Consider the following 21,239-nt stretch of genomic DNA (forward strand, 5'->3'; position numbering starts at 1 on the left):
CTATTACTAGGTATTGCCCAGTGACACCATTTAACTTTTGATGGTTCTAAAACGCTGAGTTTTAAGGCAATAAGAAATTTGAAGTCTTAGATTGAAAAGGAACCACTTAAAAGGAATTTGATTCCAGTCGCAGATAACCATTTTAATACTACTACTTTCTGTCCCTCTGATATTACTACATGTGCATCTAGTCAAAATATAGAAGCACTTAAAGGGGGAAAAAAGTACATAAAATTCAAAGTGGTCTTTATTGTAAATGATCATCCACTTAAAAACAGATATATACTACTGCCTAGTTTACAGTTTTGAATTTTGCTTTTCACTGACAGGAACATTAAAATCTATTTTTCCATAGCACTTTCTTTTCTCCTATAAACTAAGTAGGTTTAAGATGTGGATACGAAAACATTGCTGAAGGTTCTAAATTATTTAAAAAACAAAATTCTCCAAATAATTTTCACAGCGCACAGTTGAGCTTTAATTTAAAGGCACATCTGTTTTAGTTAACAAAGCATTCAACATACACTTTACTGACAAAGTTCTACGGTAAGCTATATAGGTTATAACTATGTTCAGGCACTTTTATTATTTCCTAGGAGTTGTTATGAGCTGCCAATTCTTCTATTTGCACAGTTCACTATGCCATTCAAAGTAATTTCATGTTCACCATCTTATTTGTCCCTCCTGGTAAGGTATCCAGGGCACTCTTCATTCCCATTTTAAAGAGGTGGAAACCAATGTAGTTCATTAAGCTAGTTACCATGCTGGGCCTGGAATTCAAATCTCTTGAGCCTGCATTTATGCTTACCAACTGTCACTTCATCCCCTTAAGCTATCTCTCAGGGCAAAGTGAACTCTGTAACTGAAAGGATGCAAGAGCATGATTGCCAAAACTGCAGCAACAACTTCCGTCAAAACGTTTACCCCTCGAGGTCCTTGAAAGATAATGTGCTGGTTGAAACTGCTGAGTTAAGATAGTAAGGTAGGGAGGGATGCTAACACCCATTATCAGATAGGTCAGAAAATTTGTTTGTTGTGCGACACATTTACTCCAATACAAAGTTCATTCTGGCCATCTCAAAATCCAGTTCCCCCGCTTATTTGCTTGTGTACCCTGGGTGGTGCACAGAACTCCCCACACCATCTTTTACCTATACCTACCATTTCTAACTATAGCAAATGTACAATTCAGCAGTGATTTTACTCATGGCCCTTAAACAGCACTGTCAAAAGACTGAGATACAGAATGATTTTAAGATCAATACAGTTCCTCCCTTAAAAGAAACTAAACCAAAACAAATCAAATCCTCCCAACCCACCAACTCTACTTATTAAAAAATTAAGCAAAATGTTCCATTTCTTAAATTAGAGGTAAAGAGCCTAACTGTGGCTCACCTTTGTCCTCCCAACCTTTTAATATTCAGCTCAGTTTAACTTCCTTCAGCCAGCATTCACTTGTGTCATGCCCAGCAGTTAATCCACTAAATCAGTTTCTTCCTCTATCTCCATAAATGTGACTTTAGGTCCCAGGGCTTAATCAACTCAAAAAGTAGGATGCTGGTGTAGTGGACCAACATCATTCAGACCATAACAATTTATTTCAATCGTTTATCAAGCAGTTAAAGTCCTTTTTTATACACAATTTAATTCTAACAACTCCACCAGGTATTATACCCATTATTTGGAGAGAACTGGGGCACAAAGGGGAAGTAAACTGTCCAAGTTCACATAGCAACAAATTGCTGATGAAGGACTTGAATCAGGGCTTAGCCTTAACAACTACACCAAATCTGCCTCAACAGTAATTCCAACGTGATCATAAAATTAATCGCATGACCTTGAGCCAATCATTCAGAGCTCTGGGCCTCAGTTTCCTCCACTATAAAACAACCTGCCCACAGAGAGCTTTTGGGAGCTTTCCTGCTTTAAAAATCCTGTGAATTTACTAGTTTACTTACTCCCCATCCCCGAATAGATGTAAATGTTAGGACTGAAATTTTTCAACCACTGCGTGTTCTAGCACATTCTTCATACTCGTCAGGCTACCAGAGTCCAGTCTTCACTTTGTGGTTTTAATTTTCAAATACTGGACCTGTAATGCTAATCCTAAACATTCTCTCTCGGCCCACTATCACCCTTCCCCACTACTAGGGATACCGACTAGGCCCGGTCCTATTCCAGACCTTTACCCGGTTACACCAGAACACCTCGCAGCTTCACAAGCAGCCAACAACAGGCTTAAGAAAGCCCTAGAAGCAAAGCCAGAAGGAGAAGTTAGCTTTCCCAGAGGTCAAGAGAGGCTCTAGGGCACCTGCCACGCCTCCCGACCCCGCCGGCGCGGCTTGGGCCTGGCTACCCAACTCAGGCGGCCCAGGTTCGGGCCTCGCCCTTCATGGCCCGAGCGTCCGCCTGGGCCTGAGCTCTCGAAACCCAGCCGGACTCCTCGGCCCCGGCCACGCCCGGCTCCTCGGGCCCTCGGACGCGGCGCCGCGTACCCAGGCCCCCAGGGGTCCTCACAGGCCCGAGAACACGAGCAGGCCTCCCGTCTCACCTCGAGCCTCAGGGGGACCGCCGGCGGCGCCGCGTCTCCTCCCGCCCGCACACCCGGCCCCGCGCTGCAGTAAAGACAGCGGCTGAGGCAGCACAACCGTCACGTGCTGCTGAACCAAGAGGCCTTGACTACCGCGACCGCCGCGCGAGCGAGCCCCACTGCACGAAGCCCGGCCCTGCGTCCGCCCCTCGCTCCTGAGTAGCTGCGGCCAGCGCTAAATCCCGCCCCCCCGCGCAAGTTCCGGGATTCGGTTGGTCGATGAGACCATCGCTCTCTTCACTTTCCCATACGCTCCCTAGGGCTATTCTTCGTGGAGAGTGGGGATTGGCTGGGAGTGAGGCAGGAAGTGGCCGTTGGTTGGGCGGGAGAGAAGGGGTCGGGCTGCGGCGGAATGGAGTACCGCCCAGGGCGCGCGCCCTGAGGCGGGGCCGGCCGGGCCGGCGTTCCCGCGCCGTGTTGCCTTCGTTCCTTACTGGGCCTGCTGCCCGGCGTTGCATCCCAGTCTCTGTGGTTCCGACCCCTCCTGGGCCTGGACCCGGGTCTCGGGGTCTGGCATCCCGTTTCCTTCTCTGGAGGGGCAAGTGGCAGCTGGCAAGAAGGGGTGGGAAGTCCGGTGAGATATCGGGAAGGGCCTGGTCCCCAATGCAGCGAGTGCGCGGCGCTGACGGAACCCGTCACGGCTCCTTAAGTCAGGCCTGAGGTCGACTGCACCACGCTGTGTAACCAGGCGCCACCGTTCCTGCAGAGTCACTGCTCTGGGCCCAGCAGCCTGAGGCCACCCTGTTACCCAACATCAAATACAGTCCAGAACACTACCCTCCAAGGTTATTTCAACTTTCAATTTGTGATGTTTCCTTAAGTAACATTAGACAAAGAGGGCACAAAGACACACTGACAACAGGATTGAAAGAAAAGGATGGTGCGATGGAAAAATTTCAAACACACCACAATTTTTGTAACTCACTTTTAGCACATCTTCAGTTTTCAGTATACTGAGAACCTCAGAAAATGGAAGTGGTCTATGGTTTTTCTAGACCTTTATAGGTCCTGGTCTCTGTCTTCCATTTGTTTGGATACCCAAAGGCTGAATGCTAGGCTGGGAAAAACTAGACTCAGTAGGTGTATCAACTACCCCAGGAGCCAGCTTTATTCCCTCCTGCCATCTGGAAGGGAAAATGAGAAGTCAAGAGTTTGGTGTTTGCATGAGTTTAGTATTCTCCAACTCTCACCCCCCAAATTTGTGTTAAGAGCATTTGCTTCCTTTTTACGTGGGGAAGTGGATATTCGAGGCAAAATGATGTTCTGGATGTCACAGGTTCCAAACAATGAGCTTAAAATGTAGTTACAGGAACTGTATGTGACCAAAAGAGCTACTGCAGCAAAGGTAACTGCTAAAACATGGTGGTACTGAAGAGAATTTAATGGGATTTTGAGTTGGGAGGAACTGCTTTCATCTAGAATGGACAGGGAAATAGGTAAGACTTGAGCTGGCCCTGGTAGGATATGCAGGATTTCTATAGGTGGAGACTTGGAGAAAGGCTTCTTTGGATGAGGGAATGGCATATGCAAAGGCAGGGAAATGGGTATTGTGTTTGGGGACACCATGTATGAGAGTATTTTGGCTGGAGAAAGGTGTTCAAGAAAGTAATAGGAGATCGGTCAGCTCCAGAGTTGGGTTAGGACCTAGCCAAGGAGTCTGTAGAGAGATAGTTTAAATTCTAGGTTTGGGTTATGATTTAGATATTTAGGGAAACTTTTTTTTTTTTTTTGGCCACACCACATGGTATGCAGGATCCTAGTTCCCCAACCAGGGATCAAACCTGCCCCAGCAGTGAAAAAGCCGAGTCCTAACCACTGGACTGCCAGGGGATTCCCTAGGGAAGCATTATTTTAATATTATTCCAGGGCGCAGTGGATAAGAATCTGCCTGCCAATGCAGGGGACACAGGTTTGATCCCTGGTCCGGGAAGATCCCATATGCCAAGGAGCAACTAAGCCTGCGTACCACAACTACTGAAGCACGTGTGCCTACAGCCCGTGCTCTGCAACAAGAGGAGCCACCGCATGGAGAAGCCCGCATGCCGCCACTATGAGGCTGGTTAGGAAGCCACTTCTTGAAGTTGATTAAAGGGCAGAATTAGGGAATGACAGAGTGTATAGGAACAAAAGCATTAAATGTTGATGCTGAAGAATGCTCCACTGGATTCAGGAGGCTAGGGAAAGAGAAGAACCAAAGGCAACGATGAGAGTATGAGCCTGAGTGACTGGTGGTAAAGTATAGAGCCCCTAAAAAAAAGGGAATTCAGGTTTAGCTGATCCTGGGAATCCTGGGTCTGGGCCCAAGACAGAGCAGGACTGTAGGTCCTGCCAAGAATCTTGGAATTCTTAGGGGTTTTTCTGCTAAAGCATAATGTTCTTGAAAAGAAGTTGCAGACAAATCCCTGCAGAATGAGTTTTTAATTTTTTTATAGTCTGAAATCAGTCACTGTTTATTAACTGACCAGATTACAAAAATAATCATGGTAGACACACCTCAGTTCATCCATCTAATAAGCCTGTTAGATCTGTTGATCTGGGCTCCCGGAGAAGGTAATTTGAAGGGCCACAGGAAGCCCTTCAAATTAGATCCTCCATGTAGATGATGCCATATTTACCAAGGGATGGAGCAAAGTGTTATCTGTCAGGGCAATTCTCTTCTTGTTGATTTTGCCATAACAATAATTGTAGATGCATTCATTTTCTGACTTCAGGTTCAGGTACCCCCATGAAATATGTGGTTCCACATTCCTCAAATCTTAACTGAAGCCTTGCTGAGCTTAACAAAGGTGCCGTGGAAGATGCAGCGAAAACGAAGAAGCTGTAACACCTTTCGGATCTCTGGGCTCACACCACTGATACCTGTGATCCTGATGAGGAATGCCCATTTGGGTCCAGCAGGTACACCAAACTTGCCCGCTTTTCTTGTCATCCTTTCCTTCTGAATCTCAGTTCTATCTGCCTATATTCCTTGTGACAGTGATTAGCTTTTTCATAGATAAGCTTCTTCCTTGCGTTTTGAAGCATCTTTTGGGCAAACTTCTTTCTCAGGCACTCGATCTCAGGCTCTGTAAAATCCCTCCACTTGTTTCTTAAGGCTTTTCCTTCTATTCTACACCCACCATGGTTCCAGTTGGAAAAAGGCATAAGATCTTTTCTTGATAATGCAAAAGGTACTTTGAGGTATTGGAGTATTTCTTTAAAAGAAATAATCATTTTATAATTAGATGTCGAACGTGTGGGAGATTGGGTTGAATGTATTTTGACCTTATAATCTGCAAGATGATTTTCAAAATAAATTATTTATATTCATTTAAAAATGCACACATGGGAACTTCCCTGGTGGTCCAGTGAGTAAGACTCTGCGCTCCCAATGCAAGGGGCCTGGGTTCGATCCCTGGCCGGGGAACTAGATCCCACATGCATGCATGCCACAACTAAGAGTTTGTGTGTTGCAACTAATCGTTCAAATGCTGCAACTAAGAAGCCTGCATGCTGCAACTAAAGATCCTGCATGCTGCAACGAAGATCCTGCGTGCTGCAACTAAGACCCAGAGCAACCAAAATGAATAAATTTAAAAAAAACTTTAAAAAATAAAATAAAAATAAAATAAAAATGCACATATGCTTTGGCCCAGCAATTCTACTCCTGGGAATATATCTGTATCTATATCTAGGTTTGATAGAATATTCACATGATGTACTTGTATTTAAAAATATACATGGGCTTCCCTGGTGGCACAGTGGTTGAGAGTCCGCCTGCCGATGCAGGGGACACGGGTTCATGCCCCGGTCTGGGAAGATCCCACATGCCAAGGAGAGGCTAGGCCCTGAACCATGGCCGCTGAGCCTGCGCGTCCCGAGCCTGTGCTCCGCAACGGGAGAGGACACAACAGTGAGAGGGCCGCGTACCGCCAAAAAAAAAAAAATATATATATATATATGTGTGTATATATATATATATATATATATATACACAATGATGTGCATTGCAGCATTGTTTGTAGTATCCAAATCCTAGAAACAACCTAACCACCATCATAGAGAACTGGTTAAATAAAATATAGCTCATCCATATAATGGTTCTGCATTGGAAAACTTTCGGTGAACACATATGTATATAGATATGATGGCCAAGATTTAGTGTTATGTGAAAAAGCACTGAGAAAAGTATGTTTCCTTTCATATTGCAAAGGGAGCTATATTCTCATGGATATAAGCTTGGACAAACAAGCTTTCTGGAAAGATGCAGGAGAAACTGCTAAGAGTGGTTGATGCCCAAGAGGTGGCTAAGACTTTGGATATGGAAAGGAGATATTTTTATAATGCGTATGTTATTTTTTCAGTAAGTAATCAAATTTCTGCTTTTGTGCTTAGATTTTCAAAAAAGATAGAATATATATTAAAAATCCACCATAGGGCTTCCACCGCAAGCCTAGAGCCCATTCTCTGCAACAAGAGAAGCCACCACAGTGAGAAGCGTGAGCACTGCAATGAAGAGTAGCCCCCATTCACTGTGACTAGAGAAAGCCCGTGCGCAGCAATGAAGATTCAACACAGCCAAAAATAAATAAATAAAATAAATTTTTTTAAAAAAGTAATCTTTTGATGTTCCGACTACCTGGTTTTTGTTGCAAAACCCCCTATATATCTTGACTCCTACCTTACCTCTTTGGAGCAGTCACTCTGAGCTATCTGAGAGGCTATCCCCTGGGCTTAAGTCCTCAGCAAGCCCACCAAATAAAACATAATTCTCAACTTTTAGGTTGTGCAATTATATTTTTTCAGTTAACAGACTGCTCTTCAGCCACTGTCACTGGACCTCCTTGTACCTCCTCCTGGGTTCAGATCTCCTGTTTCCTCAACTCCTAGACCCCACATTTTAAAAATTCAACTTTATTGTACAGTTCCATAATTTTGGTAATGTACAGCACATACCATGTAACCACTACATAATGAAGATATAGAACATTTCCATTACACCATAAGTTTCCTCTGAAGTTCCCCGACACCAAATATGAGTTCTCTTCTGACACCACTTCTGTCAGTTCAGTTCAATTTTGACACTAACTACCCGGTTAGTTTCAGACACCACAGGTTTAGAGACTAAGACTGCCCCCACATCAGATGCCCAGCTGCAAATGAGGTGCACAGGCTATCCACATGTCTGCTTGACCAGCTACAAATTTGGGGGTTCCATGACACCCCCCCTTCAGGTTCAGTAATTCAAGAGAATAACTCACAGAACTCAGGAAAGTGCTTTACTTGCTATCACAGGTTTACTAAAAAAGCTACAACTCAGGAACAAATGGAAAAATGCATAGGGCAAGGTATGGATGTGTATGTGTGTGAATGTGCAGAGCTTCTGTACTCTCTCTGGGCATGCAACCTCCCAGCACCTGCATGTGTTGACCAAGCTGCAAGCTCTCTGAACACCATTATTTAGGAGTTTTTATGGAGGTTCCATTAGTAGGCACAGTTGATAAATCGTTGACCATTGGTGATTGTACTCAATCTCCAGTCCCTCTCCCCTTCCTAAAGGTCAGAAGTGGAGCTGAAAATCCTACTCCTCTAAATCACTTGGTTTGGTTTCTCTAGCACCCTTATCCTGAATTGATCAAGGGGCCCAGCAATAATCACCTGATTAGCATAAACTCAGGTGTTGTTGGAAGGGGACATCATCATAATGATATGAATGATGATATGATATTCATAATGATATGAATAACAAAAGGCTCTCATCACTCAGGAAATGCCAAGGGTTTTAGAAGCTCTGTGCCAGGAACCCAGAATAAAGACCAAATGTATTTTTTTATTATACCACAGTTTCCTCATATCCATTCCCATTCCGTCCCCACCACCAGCATCAGGCAAAAAATTGATCTACTTTCTGTTACTATAGAAAAGACTGGTCATTTCTAGAGCTTAATATAAATGCAATTATATAGTATATAGTGTTTTGTGTCTGGCTTATTTCACTCATATTGTTTTGAGATCCTCATCTGTGTTGTAAAATGTATCAGTAATTTGTTGCTTTTAATTGCTGAGTAGTAGTCTATTGTACAAGTATGCCACAGTTTGTTTATCCATTAACCAGGTAATAAGACAACTGGGCTGTTCTCAATTTTTGGCTATATGATATACAACTGCTATGGACATGGTGTACCACTCTTTGTATAGATATATATTTTATTTTTCCCTTAAAACCCAACATTTTCACTTTTTCTTGGTTTACTACCTCAATTAATAGTTACATCTATCCCAAGAAAGACTGTGTAGTAATTTTTTTTGAAATCTTGCGCATGTAAAAGTATCTTTATTCTACCCTCACATAGTTTATTTAACTTTATTGAAATATAATTTACATACCATAAAGTTTTCCCACTGTAAGTGAATGATTCGTTGATTTTTAGTAAATTTATAGAATTGTGCAACCATTACCACAATCGAATTTTAGAATAACTCCACCACCGGACTTCCCTAGTGGCGCAGTGGTTAAGAATCTGCCTGCCAATGCAGGGGACACAGGTTGGAGCCCTGGTCCAGGAAGATCCCACATGCCGCGGAGCAACTAAGCCCATGCAACTCAACTACTGAGCCTGTGCTCTAGAGCCCGTGAGCCACAACTACTGAGCCCGTGTGCCACAACTACTGAAGCCCATGCGCCTAGAGCCCGTGCTCCACAACAAGAGAAGCCACTGCAATGAGAAGCCCGTGCACCACAACTAAAAGTAGCCCCCGCTTGCTGCAACTAGAGAAAGCCTGCGTGCAGCAATTAATACCCTATGCAGCCTAATTAATTAACTTTTTTTAAAAAAAGAATAACTCCACCACCAAAAAGTTCCTTTGTGCCTATTTGTAGTCAACTCCCAACCAACCCAAGGCAACCATAGAACTGCTTTCTCCCACTATTGATCTCCCTTTTCTAGATATTTCACATAAATGGAATCATTATCTGACTTCTTTCACTTAGCATAATGTTTTTGCACTTCATGTTGTAGCATGTATCAAGAATTGATTCTTTTTCCATTATTGAATAATATTACATTGCATAGATATACATTTTGTTTATCCATGGCCACACCGTGCAGCTTCCAGGGATTGAACCCCGGGCCAGGGCAGTGAAAGCGCCGAATCCTAACTACCGGACCACCAGGGAACTCCCTGTATACAAGTCTTCATATGGACAAGTTTCCATTTGAGTAGTACATAGGAATAGAATTGCTGACTTGTATGCTAAGTTTATGTTTAACTGTTTGACACTACTAAATTGTTTTCCAAATTGGCTGCTGATTTTACATTTCCCATGTAGGAGGATTTGTTTCTCCACATCATCGCCAATAGCCATTTTAGTAGATATAGAGTAGTATCTCACTGTGGTTTGCTTCGGATTCAGTGAGCCCCCCTCTGGCAGTGAAGCTGTTGGTTTGTGCAGCCTCCCCAATTCTGGGACAGCTAGCTTGCTGACCAAGCTCGGGGAATGTTAGCAGCCTCAGACAAGAATGCCACAGACTCTCACTGTTCTAACCAGAGTTCAGAAGTTTTTCATGGATAAATGCTTCTCAATTTCTCATTTACTTATGGTCAATTTCCAGAGCCCTAAATCTTTAAAAAAATCTTTTTTTCCAGTTTCATAATTGTTTTCTGGGGAGAAAATTTGCTGACTACTTTTGGTTGAAAATTTTTTTCTCTGTATGTTTTCGCTGTTTCCTTTCAGCTGTTTTCTGTTTGCTTGCCTTGGTCTCTATGTTTTACATTGCAAGGGTATTTTTGTTTTGTTTTTGTTTTTTGCCTTGTCTGCACATTGGAATTACCTGGAAAGCTTTTAAAATCCTAGTGCCCAAGCTGTACCCCCAGAACATTACATCAGAATCTCTGGGGGAGGGCCCAGCCAGCTGAGAATCAAAATAATTAAATGAACTATAAACCACTGAAAAAGAGAACTGTAAACAAATTTTAAAAAGGAAAAGAAAAGGGCTTCCCTGGTGGCGCAGTGGTTGAGAGTCCGCCTGCCGATGCAGGGGACGCAGGTTCGTGCCCCGGTCCGGGAAGATCCCACATGCCGCAGAGCGGCTGGGCCCGTGAGCCATGGCCGCTGAGCCTGCGCGTCCGGAGCCTGTGCTCCGCAATGGGAGAGGCCACAACAGTGAGAGGCCCGCGTACCGCCAAAAAAAAAAAAAAAAAAAAAGGAAAAGAAAAATAGAATTAATAAGTCTATACCTGTAAAGAGAAAACTCACACTCCTCCTGTGTTGCTTTTTTTTAAAATAAATTTATTTACTTTTTATTTATTTATTTTCGGCTGCGTTGGGTCTTCATTGCTGCGCATGGGCTTTTCTTTAGTTGCAGCGAGTGGGGGCTACTCGTGGTTGCGGTGCGCAGGCTTCTCATTGCGGTGGCTTCTCTTGTTGCAGAGCACGGGCTCTAGGCACGTGGGCTTCAGTAGTTGTGGCTCGCAGGCTCAGTAGTTGTGGCGCACGGGCTTAGTTGCTCTGCGGCATGTGGGCTCTTCCCGGACCAGGGCTCGAACCTGTGTGCCCTGTATTGATAGGTGGATTCTTAACCACTGCACCACCAGGAAGTCCCCCTCCTGTGTTTCTTCTTTACTGTCACACTACTACCACATTCACATCACTTCCTACACCAGATGTGTGGCAGTTTTCCCCATTGCAAGCAATTCTGTGACACCAGCTGGGTGTCCTACAACTTAATTCTGACACTAGCTACCTGGAGATAGCTAGTGTCAGATCCCACAGGTTAAGGGCTTAGTTCTGTAAGACTGACCCCACTTCACATGCTAATCGCAAGAATTGGATCCTCAGCTTACCCGCAATTTCTGTCCGACTTGGCTATAAATCAGAGGTTTCCATGACTTCCTCCCCCTTGGCTTCGATTATTTGCTAGAACAGCTCACAGAATTCAGAGAAACACTTACATGTATCAGTTTATTAAAGGATATGATAAAGGATACTGATGAGCAGCGAGATGAAGAGATACACAAGGCGAGGTCCGGGAGGGTCCCAAGCATGAACTTCTGTCCCCGTGGAGCTGGATGTGTTACCCTCCCAGTACATGGCTGTGTTCACCGATCTGGAAACTTTTTGAAACCAGGACTTAGGGGATTTTTATGGAAGCAGGATCAATCATTAACTCCATTTCCAACCCCTCTCCCCTTTGGAGAATGGGGGAGGGGAGGAGGGGCTGAAAGTCCCAAGTGTCCAATCATGGCTCTGTCTTTCTGGTGAACAGCTCCTATCCAGGAGCCCACCATGAGTCACTTCATTAGACCAAAAGACACTGCTATAACTCAGGAAATTCTGAGGGATTTAGAAACTGTCAGGAACAGGAGTCAAAGACCAAATATTAGAACAAAAGATGTGCCTGGGGGCGGAGATATATATATATGTATATATATATATATGTATTTTTTTTTCTCTATTATCTCACCATACCAGCAGAGGAGAAAGAAGATCTCTTGCTTACAGTAGAATGCTGAGGGCCGACTGATAAGTATGTGCTAGTGTTGGAAAAGCATAATTTGGCAGTCATAAAGATTGGATCAGGCAAGAGTCACCAGTGGATGCTAACTTTAGTGGGAATTTTGAGGAACAGGACATTTAAATGGTCTTAAAAGTGCCTGCCCACAGTAGGGAAGGTTCCTTTGCAACACTTAAATGCAATACCTATCCCTAGATGGGATCCTGTACTAGAGGGAAAAAATGCTATAAAGGACATTCTTAGTAAACTGACAAAATTGAAATATGGATGGTTGTATTATATCAATGTAAATTCATAAGGTTGATAACTGTACTGTGGTTACGTAAGAAAATACACATTGAAGTATTTAGGGCAAAGGACTATGATGTATGTAAAAGGATCAGAAATGATCAAGGAAATAGGGTAAAATGCTGAGTGTAGGGGAATCTAGATAAAGGGTATACTGGTGTTCCTTGAACAATTTTTATTAAAAAAATTTTTTTTCCTTGCACAATTTTTAAATTTACAACTTAAAAAAATAAAAAAGCCAGGGGATTTTCCTGGTGGTCTAGTAGTTAGGATTCGGCGCTTTCACTGCCGTGGCCAGGGTTCAATCCCTGGTTGGGGAACTGAACTGAGATCCTGCAAGCCACGCAGCGAGCGTGGCAAAAAAAAAAAAAAAGTCAGGCTCTCACAATTCAAGACAATTGTTCAGAGTTGTTCAGATCCTATAGAGCCTATTTTGGAAGTTAGAAGCCCCCAAATAATTCTGTTTTCTGCAGGAAGCCTCAGATTTTCATTTAAATGATAACAGGTACCTGTATAAAAAGGAATATTCAGGACAACTATATATGGGCTAATCAGAATATTAACCCACCACACATTCTTGTTTAAATGTCTATAAATATAAGCCTACCTATTTACAGCTGTTATACAAATATAAAACCACAATAAATTTATAAATTACCTATAAAGCATTTAAATTAACATTTCAATAGGACAACAAAAAATGTTTTTCTGCTGAAAATAAGTGCTATTTGACCTGTGATCTGCTCCCAGTGCCCTGAGGCAGATGTTTCCAAATTCTGCTGCCACACACTCTGTACTGTGTCATGATGCACATTCTAAGTCCACTTTTCACTCTTCAGAAGACTTTGAAATCTTCCATTCTCAGGGGGACTCAGTGCTCTCATGCCTGTCTGCTTACCTTCCCCTCTGGTTAGCCACTACCACTCAAACCCAGGTGCAGACTCTCAGGTTCCAGGGTGCTTCCTGGTGGTTATCTAGAGCAAATAGAACATCATCAACACTTTTTTTCAGTTATTTTTTAAAACAAAATTTAAACATTTTCTATAGAGTATTGAAGATTCCAGAGAACATGCATGTAACTAATTTTAAGGCAAAATGGCTTGGGAGCAGCATGGGTATGAGAGAGGAAGCAATAGCAACACTTAGACCACCACTGTGGTTACCCCTCATGCTGCATCCCACCCCTGCTGAAACCACCAACCCCATGAGGAAGGCTGAAGGAGAAGCTAAAGAAGAAAAGCCCAAGGGAAGGATGAACCACATAGGAGATGGGCATCCTTTCATGCATCCTAAAAAGGCACCGTGCAGAAAATGGAAGTACCAGGTGAAGCGTGTGCATTTTGTATAACTATGTTCTTCTTGTGTTCCGTACTACTTGAATTACTGTTTTTATCAGGTCTTATACAAATGCAAATATTTGTAGTTTTTAAAAAACTATGTTAGCACAGAGAACCCCTCATTGTTTCAGAGAAGGTTAAATATCACTAACAGATTATCATAGAAGCTGGATTGAAATGGTCATGAGGGTAAACAAGATTTTGCTTCCTTGGTTTTGGAACTATTCCTCTTGGTTGCCAAGAGAAGGGATCCACTGACATTTACAGCCACTATGGCTGTGAAGAAATGAAAATTCTTTTTTAAGTCCTCTCTCCTTTCCTCTGTGCCATCAGAATGAGCTTTACGTCCTTAAACTCAGACCTGTTGGTACTCCTTTCCTCACAGGCTCCAAATCTGGTCTTTTCAGTGACATTTAGATGGAGTGCCTCAAAGGAGCCAGGAACCATTGGTATTGACTGTGCATTTTTAAATTCTACAGTTTTCGGGACTTCCCTGGCAGTCCAGTGGTTGGGACTCCGCGCTTCCACTTCAGGGGTCATGGGCTTGATCACAGTTAGGGGAACTGGGATCCCGCATGCTGCACCGTGCAGCAAAGAAAAAAAACCAAAACAAAACTAGTTTTCATTAAATTTCCTCAAAATCAAGGTCTGTTTGTGAAAGGAGTTAACATGTTAAGTGGGAATTATTCCTCCTCTAAACTTTTCCTTTTCAAATCATCAAAAAAGACTTCCTTGGGTTTTGTAGCTTTTCCTCTTTTGTAGACCATGGAAATAGGGAAATTGAAAGTTGCTGAATACCATTCCTGATGATCACTCAGGACCTTCCTGAAATGTCATGAGTGTTAATGAAAAGTAGCTTTAATAACATAGACACAATTGGGGGGGGTGGTGGAAGAGGGAGTGAGGGAGAGAAGGCGAATGTGTGATTGGCTGGGTTAATATATTCCTGGGCTCTGATTCCATGTCCATTAGATAAACTTCTGAGGGCTGATTCAAGCTTATCCTGATGATAAGAGAGAGCTTTGAACAGTGAGCATAAAGGTTTATTTGTGGAAACTGACATTCTAATTCTAAAATTAGGATAGAAATTCAATTACATGGAATTGAAATTATATGAAAATTCCAAGGACCTAGAAAACCAAAGCAGTCTTAAAAAAAACTGTTTGAAGATTTACATTACCAGATAAAGACTTACTGTAAGCTACAATAATTAAGAAAATATGGTATTGGTACAAGAATAAAAAGAATAATAAAGGGCTTCCCTGGTGGCGCAGTGGTTGAGAGTCCGCCTGCCAATGCAGGGGACGAGGGTTCGTGCCCTGGTCCAGGAAGATCCCACATGCCGTGGAGTGCCTGGGCCCGTGAGCCATGGCCGTTGAGCCTGCGCGTCCGGAGCCTGTGCTCCGCGACGGGCGAGGCCACAACAGTGAGAGGCCCGCGTACTGAAAAAAAAAAAATAATAATAATAATAATAAAGAGAATAAAGAGCCCAGAAACAGTCATACATACACAGTCACATGACGAACAATAAAGACATAACCGCAAATAGTGAGGAAAGGCTAGTCTTTATAAATGGTGCTGGGTCAACTTGACAACCATATGAAAAGAACACTATCAACAAAAATTAACTCAAAATAGAACACAAAATGTAAAGCTAAAATGGTGAAACTTTTAGTTTGGCAAAGCGTTCTTTAATATGACATGAAAAGCATGACCTTTTGAGGGTCAAAGTAAAAATTGATAAATTGGACTTTATTAAAAACTTTTGCTTTAATAGGCAAGCCATAGACTGGGAAAAAAATATTTGCAAAACATATCTGCAAAGGACTTTTATCTAGCGTTAAAGAACTTACACTCAACAAGACAAACAATCCAGTTTAAAAAAAAAGGTCAAAAGACAAGAACAACTTCAACAACAAGGGTAACAAATAAGCACATGAAAAGACACTCAACATTATTAGCCAACAGAGAAATGAAATCAAAATCACAATTTAGACACACCCACTAGAATAACTAAAATTTTTTTAAATAAACTTATTTTATTTATTTATTGGGTGCATTGGGTCTTCGTTGCTGCACGCGGGCTTTCTCTAGTTGCAGGGAGTGGGGGCTACTCTTCGTTGCGGTGTGCGCAGTCTTCTCGTTGCGGTGACTTCGTTTGTTGCCGAGCACGGGCTCTAGGCGCACGGGCTTCAGTAGTTGTGGTGCACGGGGTTAGTTGCTCTGCGGCATGTGGGATCTTCCCGGACCAGGGCTCGAACCTGTGTCCCCTGCATTGGCAGGCGGATTCTTAACCACTGCACCATCAGGGATGCCCATAGAATAACTAAAATTAAAAGGGTTTAACATACTAAGTGTTGGCAAGTATGTGGAGGAAAAGGAACAGAAACTCTTTCAATGATGGTAGGGATATGGTACAACCATTCTGGAAAAACCTTGGTAACTTCATAAAAAGGTAAATACACCTACCATATAACCCAGCCATTCTACTCCTAGGTATTTATTCAAGAGAAATTAAAGCACGTGGCCACACAACGAGTAGTACACAGATGTTTATAGCAGCTGTATTTGTAATAGCCCCCCAAATGGAACCAACCCAAATTTCCATCAACAGGTGGATGGAAAAACAAATTGTGGTATTTCCATATAATGGAATACTACTCACCAAAAAAGGAATGAATTGTTAATAAATGCAACAACATGAATGAATTTCAACTTAAAATAATTATGCTGCAAGAAGCCAGTGCAGGGACTTCCCTGGTGGTGCAGTGGTTAAGAATCTGCCTGCCAATGTAGGGGACACGGGTTCGAGCCTCGGTCCAAGAAGATCCCACATGCTGCAGAGCAACTAAGCCCGTGAGCCACAACTACTGAGCCTGTGCTCTAGAGGCTACAAACCACAACTACTGAGCCCGCATGCCACAATTACCGAAGCCCACGTGCCTAGAGCCCGTGCTCCGCAACGAGAAGCCACTGCAATGAGAAGCCCGCGCACTGCAACGAAGAGTAGCCCCCACTCACCACAACTAGAGAAAAGCCTGCGTGCAGCAACAATGACCCAACACAGCCAAAAATAAATAAATTTATTAAAAAAAGCCAGTGCAAAAAAAAAAGTACATACTAAATAATTCTATTTATATAAAATTCTAGAAAATTCAAATTAATCTATATAGTGATGGGAGCAGAGGAAACTTCTGAAGGTAATGTGTATCTTCATTATCTTGATTTTGGTTATGATTTCTTACATCAAATTATCCAAACATATCAAAGTGTGCATTATAAATATTGAATATATGTAGTTTATTGTGTCAATTATACCTCAATAAAACTGTTACAGAAAAAGGTTTCCCAGAAGGTGGCACTACTACTTGGCTCTGCCCTATGTTGTGAGCTCCCTGGAGCTGGGTGACCCCTTCTAGAGCCATCAGGATGCTGGATTAACTAGGAGGCCCCTGCAAGAGACCCTTGGGGTCAGGAAAGCCAAGTAAACGTGATGGCAATTGATTGGGTGTGGCTGGCGAGTAGGGCTGACTTCATTTCCTTCCACAGCTCAACACAGCACTTGTCCTTCAAACAAGCCCAACTCCTTTGTACCTTTAGCCCCTGTCTTCATGTAGCTAGAGTCTCTCATCATTCAGGTTTTAGTATGAATATCAAGTGCCTTCATCGAGTGCCAGGTCTAAATTGGTTCCTACACCTCATTTTGTCCTAAAGTCACTTTCTGTATTTCTATATTTTCTTCATGGCATGTATCACAACCAGAAATTCTTATTCATTTAGTTATTTCCTTTCATTAAAAAAAATTATTTATTTTATTTTTACTTCTGGCTGCTTTGGGTCTTCGTTGCCGCGTGCGGGCTTTCTCTATTTGCGGTGAGCGGGGCTACTCTTCGTTGTGGCGCGCAGGCTTCTCATTGTGGTGGCTTCTCGTTGCGGAGCACAGGCTCTAGGCACGCGGGCTCACCAGTTGTGGCTCGCGGGCTCTAGAGCACAGGCTCAGTAGTTGTGGCACACGGGCTTAGTTGCTCTGCGGCATGTGGGATCTTCCCAGACCAGGGCTCCAACCCGTGTCCCCTGCATTGGCAGGTGGATTCTTAACCACTGTGCCACCAGGGAAGCCCCATTTCCTTTCATTTTTATTACCTATTCTCATCCTCCCTCTTTTTTTTTTGCGGTACGCGGGCCTCTCACTGTTGTGGTCTCTCCCGTTGCGGAGCACAGGCTCCGGACGCGCAGGCCCAGCGGCCACGGCTCACGGGCCCAGCCGCTCCGTGGCATGTGGGATCTTCCCAGACCGAGGCACAAACCTGTGTCCCCTGCATCGGCAGGCGGACTCTCAACCGCTGCGCCACCAGGGAAGCCCTCTTCCTCCCTCTTTTATGCTGTTGACATCCTACAAATCCCTTTACTGGGGGTGCACCCACCCCACAGGTGCCTTAAGTGTTGGCTGACAAACTCACAGTTGCCCCTGACAATGACTGACTGAGGGCTGGGTGAGGGAGAAGGGCACAAAAGATTGGCTCCCTTGCAGTAAGGAGACCTAACTCTGTGGCACAATTTCTACAGTTCCCCGTGAGATCTGGCTAGAGCTCGTCTCCACTTGAGGCCACATTCCTGCTTAGCTTTAGCTCTTTTCCCTGCCCTGTCCTGCTTCCCTTACTCCCTTCTCCCAAAAACACTTCCCCAGTAAATCCCTCAATAATTCTCATCTGAGGCTCTGCTTCTAGGAAACCTGACCCATGACACCCTTGGTTAGCTTCATGAGGGACTATTTTGTTCAATCCCCTAGAACAAATTCCTATCTTAGGCTCTGCTTATGACGTTCTCCCCCTTAAGAATGATAGCTTGATGACGGAAGATCTTCCTCACGTTGGAAGAACAGTGTCTGGAACAGAGAAGGCACTCAATAAGTGTGCTGAATGAATACAGGGGAGAGCCCGGGGTCTGTTTTATAGATTAGCTGATCTGGCCTAGAGGCATTGTGAGTCATAGCCGGTAGACAGCAACTGAGTGGTTCAGAGATGGGGCCAGGCCTGGGACAGCAGTTTGGCACCTCCAACACATCCTCCAGGTGAGGTACAACATGTGAGGATTATTGGGGAAGGATCCTCTGGAAAGATGCAACCTCAAGGGTGGGTCGGGTTCTAGCCTTGGGCTTCCAAGAGACATGTCCCTGAGCCAGATCTAGGGGGTAGTACTGCCCAGCTATGTGTGAGGCGTAAGTGTGTGTTGAATTAATGAAGGCATGACAGAGGTAACCCTGCCCCAGGGTTCCTTCTCTTTTCACTCTCCATTGGGAGAAGAGGAATTCAAAAGAAAGCATATAGTCTTCTTTCTCACACAACAGAATCAGAACGTACAGGAATGGGGGGAGAAGGAGTATGGGACATGTCTGTTATCTGGACTTTAGTTTCCTTGAGCATGTAGTCTGCTTTGGATAAAAGTCACATCCAGTCTGTGCAACCCCTTTTGGCTCAAGCCCTAAGCATAGGTCCTAGCCCATGGCACATGCCCCTACTGGACTGACCACACCAGACTATGATCTACACGCACACATCTGGCTTCCCAGCTGGACCAGGAGCATCTTCAGGGCAGGCATAGGCTGTGCTGGCACCCTCTACCCAGACCAAGGCCTGGCACAAAGCAGATGCCAGTCAGTTCAAGGTTGTAAAATAACTGAATGACGAGGGCAGTAATGCTGTTGGGTATGCTAGACATCCACCAGATACTTTTCAGAATGTAGATCCAGCCCTGGCTTCGCAATGCTTCAGCAGCGCCCTCTAACCCACGGAAGGAAGTCTAAACTTTTAAGCCTGCCTGTACAGCACCCTCATATAGTGTCCTGGTCCCCCTTTCCAGCTTCCTCTTCTGCTATTTCCAGCTCAATACCCTACACCAATCCTACCCCAAGCTCTTCCTCACATGTGCAACATTCGAGCCTTGCCTAGCTCTTCACTCTGCCTAGCGGCTCTCCCTTACCCACCCCCAATCTACCTGTCAAATTCCTGTGCATCTTTTAAGTACCTGCTTGTCTCTGCTATCATTCCTTCCTCCCTTAAGGGCCTATTAACCCCTTCCAGCAGCCACCCAGCACTCAGAGAGCAGGGTTCTGGTCCTTCACCTGCCCATCTATCCCCAAAGCCTGACAGAGTAGTCTTTGGGGAAGGGGGTTTCGGGGAGACTTCTGCTAGTACGAGTGTGCAGGGATGGACTCCTCAGTGGCCAGCAGCTGGCTAACCCTGAGCGCCAGCTGCGGGTCTGAGCCCTGCCCACCAGGCCTCGCGGTTTGAGGGGGCAGCACGTCCAAGCAGGCTGCTCACCCAGACTCTTGCTCTCCAGCAGTGCCCCTGGCTCGCCTTTATCATTCTGGACATCGAGGCTTGCGAGGCAAGGGAGCAGCCTGGGTCGCCCGCGTCCTCGAGGCTCTGCTCTGGGTATCCGTGCGCCTGACGAGGCCCACCCGCCCCTTGCCCTGGAGGCCTTCGGGTACTCGGCCTCGGGCCATGCGAGCCGCCTGTGGGAACAGCTGCGGCAGTTCTGGGCCCACCATTTCTCGCGGCGCTTCTCGCCGCGGCGCCCTCCGCTGCGCCGCATCTCCTCCATGTCCACCTTCTACCTGCTGGACCACCAGACGCGCCAGGCAGAGCTAGGCCTCAGCTACGGCACACCGCGCACGCGCCTCAGCGACGAGGCCTTTGTGTTCCGCGGCGGCCGGTGGACCACGGAGGGCCAGCCGGTGCGGTCGCGGCCGCAGCTGCCCTCGCCGACCACCTCGGGCTGGAAGGCGCAGGTGCAGCGGATCAAGAGCCAGGTGCTGCTGGAGGAGAACAACTACCTGAAGCTACAGCAGGAACTGCTCATGGACATGCTGACGGAGACCACAGCACGCATGCACCTGTTGGAAAAAAAAGAGAGACCACGAGGCAAGCACTGCCGCTGCGGCGCGCGCCTGGCAGAGGAAAATGCGCAAGCGCGAAGGCGCGTGCAGCGCGCTCCTGACCGAGCCGCTGACTCCAGAGTCGCGGTGACGCAATAAAACCCGTGCAGCGCATGCGCATCTCGCTCCACACCTTAGGCCCGGTCTCGTTCCTGTGGCCCCTAGAGGGCCCGGCCAGGACTGGGCTCCGGGTGCGCGGGGGTCCGCTGCGCGCCTTCAGGGACCATCACTCCGGGCCTGGTGTGGAGGGGAGACTCAGCCAGCAGTCCGTCTCGGGAGGGTGCGATAGGGCGGTGGAGGAAGATGTTTGCAGCCCGTTGGAAACGCGGAGTGGGAGCCAGGCTTGCAACAGTGCAGCAGGGGGCGGGGATGGCCGGCGATGAGAGGTAGTGGTAGCAATGGCTTTCTTGGCCCGAGGGACGGAGGGCAAAGTCCGGGAGGCAGGGAAACCTGGGCTCAGGGATGGAGGGTGCGGTTGGGCGGGCGGGCGGGCGGGGTCGGTGACCTTATAGTTGGCCTTTCCCTCCCTGAGGCGATCCCGGGAGGGGTTTCAGCCCGAGTCCAGGATAAAAGTGTATTTTACGACCTGGAAA

At 45.4% G+C, this 21,239-nt stretch overlaps 2 protein-coding genes and 1 pseudogene across 2 annotated transcripts in view; 1 reads left to right on the top strand and 2 right to left on the bottom strand.

The window, feature by feature from the left end:
- Positions 1-2,730, bottom strand: part of CANX (calnexin) — a 32,147-nt gene extending 29,417 nt beyond the window's left edge. The window contains exon 1 of the mRNA XM_030844762.2: positions 2,552-2,730. The gene's annotated coding sequence lies outside the window, so the exon portion shown is untranslated. The remainder of the gene's footprint in view (positions 1-2,551) is intronic.
- Positions 2,731-5,167: 2,437 nt separating this feature from the next.
- LOC115846229 (large ribosomal subunit protein uL30 pseudogene) lies at positions 5,168-5,734 on the bottom strand (annotated as a pseudogene).
- Positions 5,735-18,730: 12,996 nt separating this feature from the next.
- On the top strand, positions 18,731-20,737 carry CBY3 (chibby family member 3). The gene is given in 3 exon segments (XM_030844810.2): positions 18,731-18,780; positions 20,052-20,613; positions 20,615-20,737. Coding segments are annotated over 3 exon segments (735 nt in total).
- The last annotated feature ends 502 nt before the right edge of the window (positions 20,738-21,239 follow it).

Source organism: Globicephala melas, chromosome 3, assembly GCF_963455315.2.
Source record: "Globicephala melas chromosome 3, mGloMel1.2, whole genome shotgun sequence".
Classification (NCBI taxonomy): Eukaryota; Metazoa; Chordata; class Mammalia; order Artiodactyla; family Delphinidae; genus Globicephala; species Globicephala melas.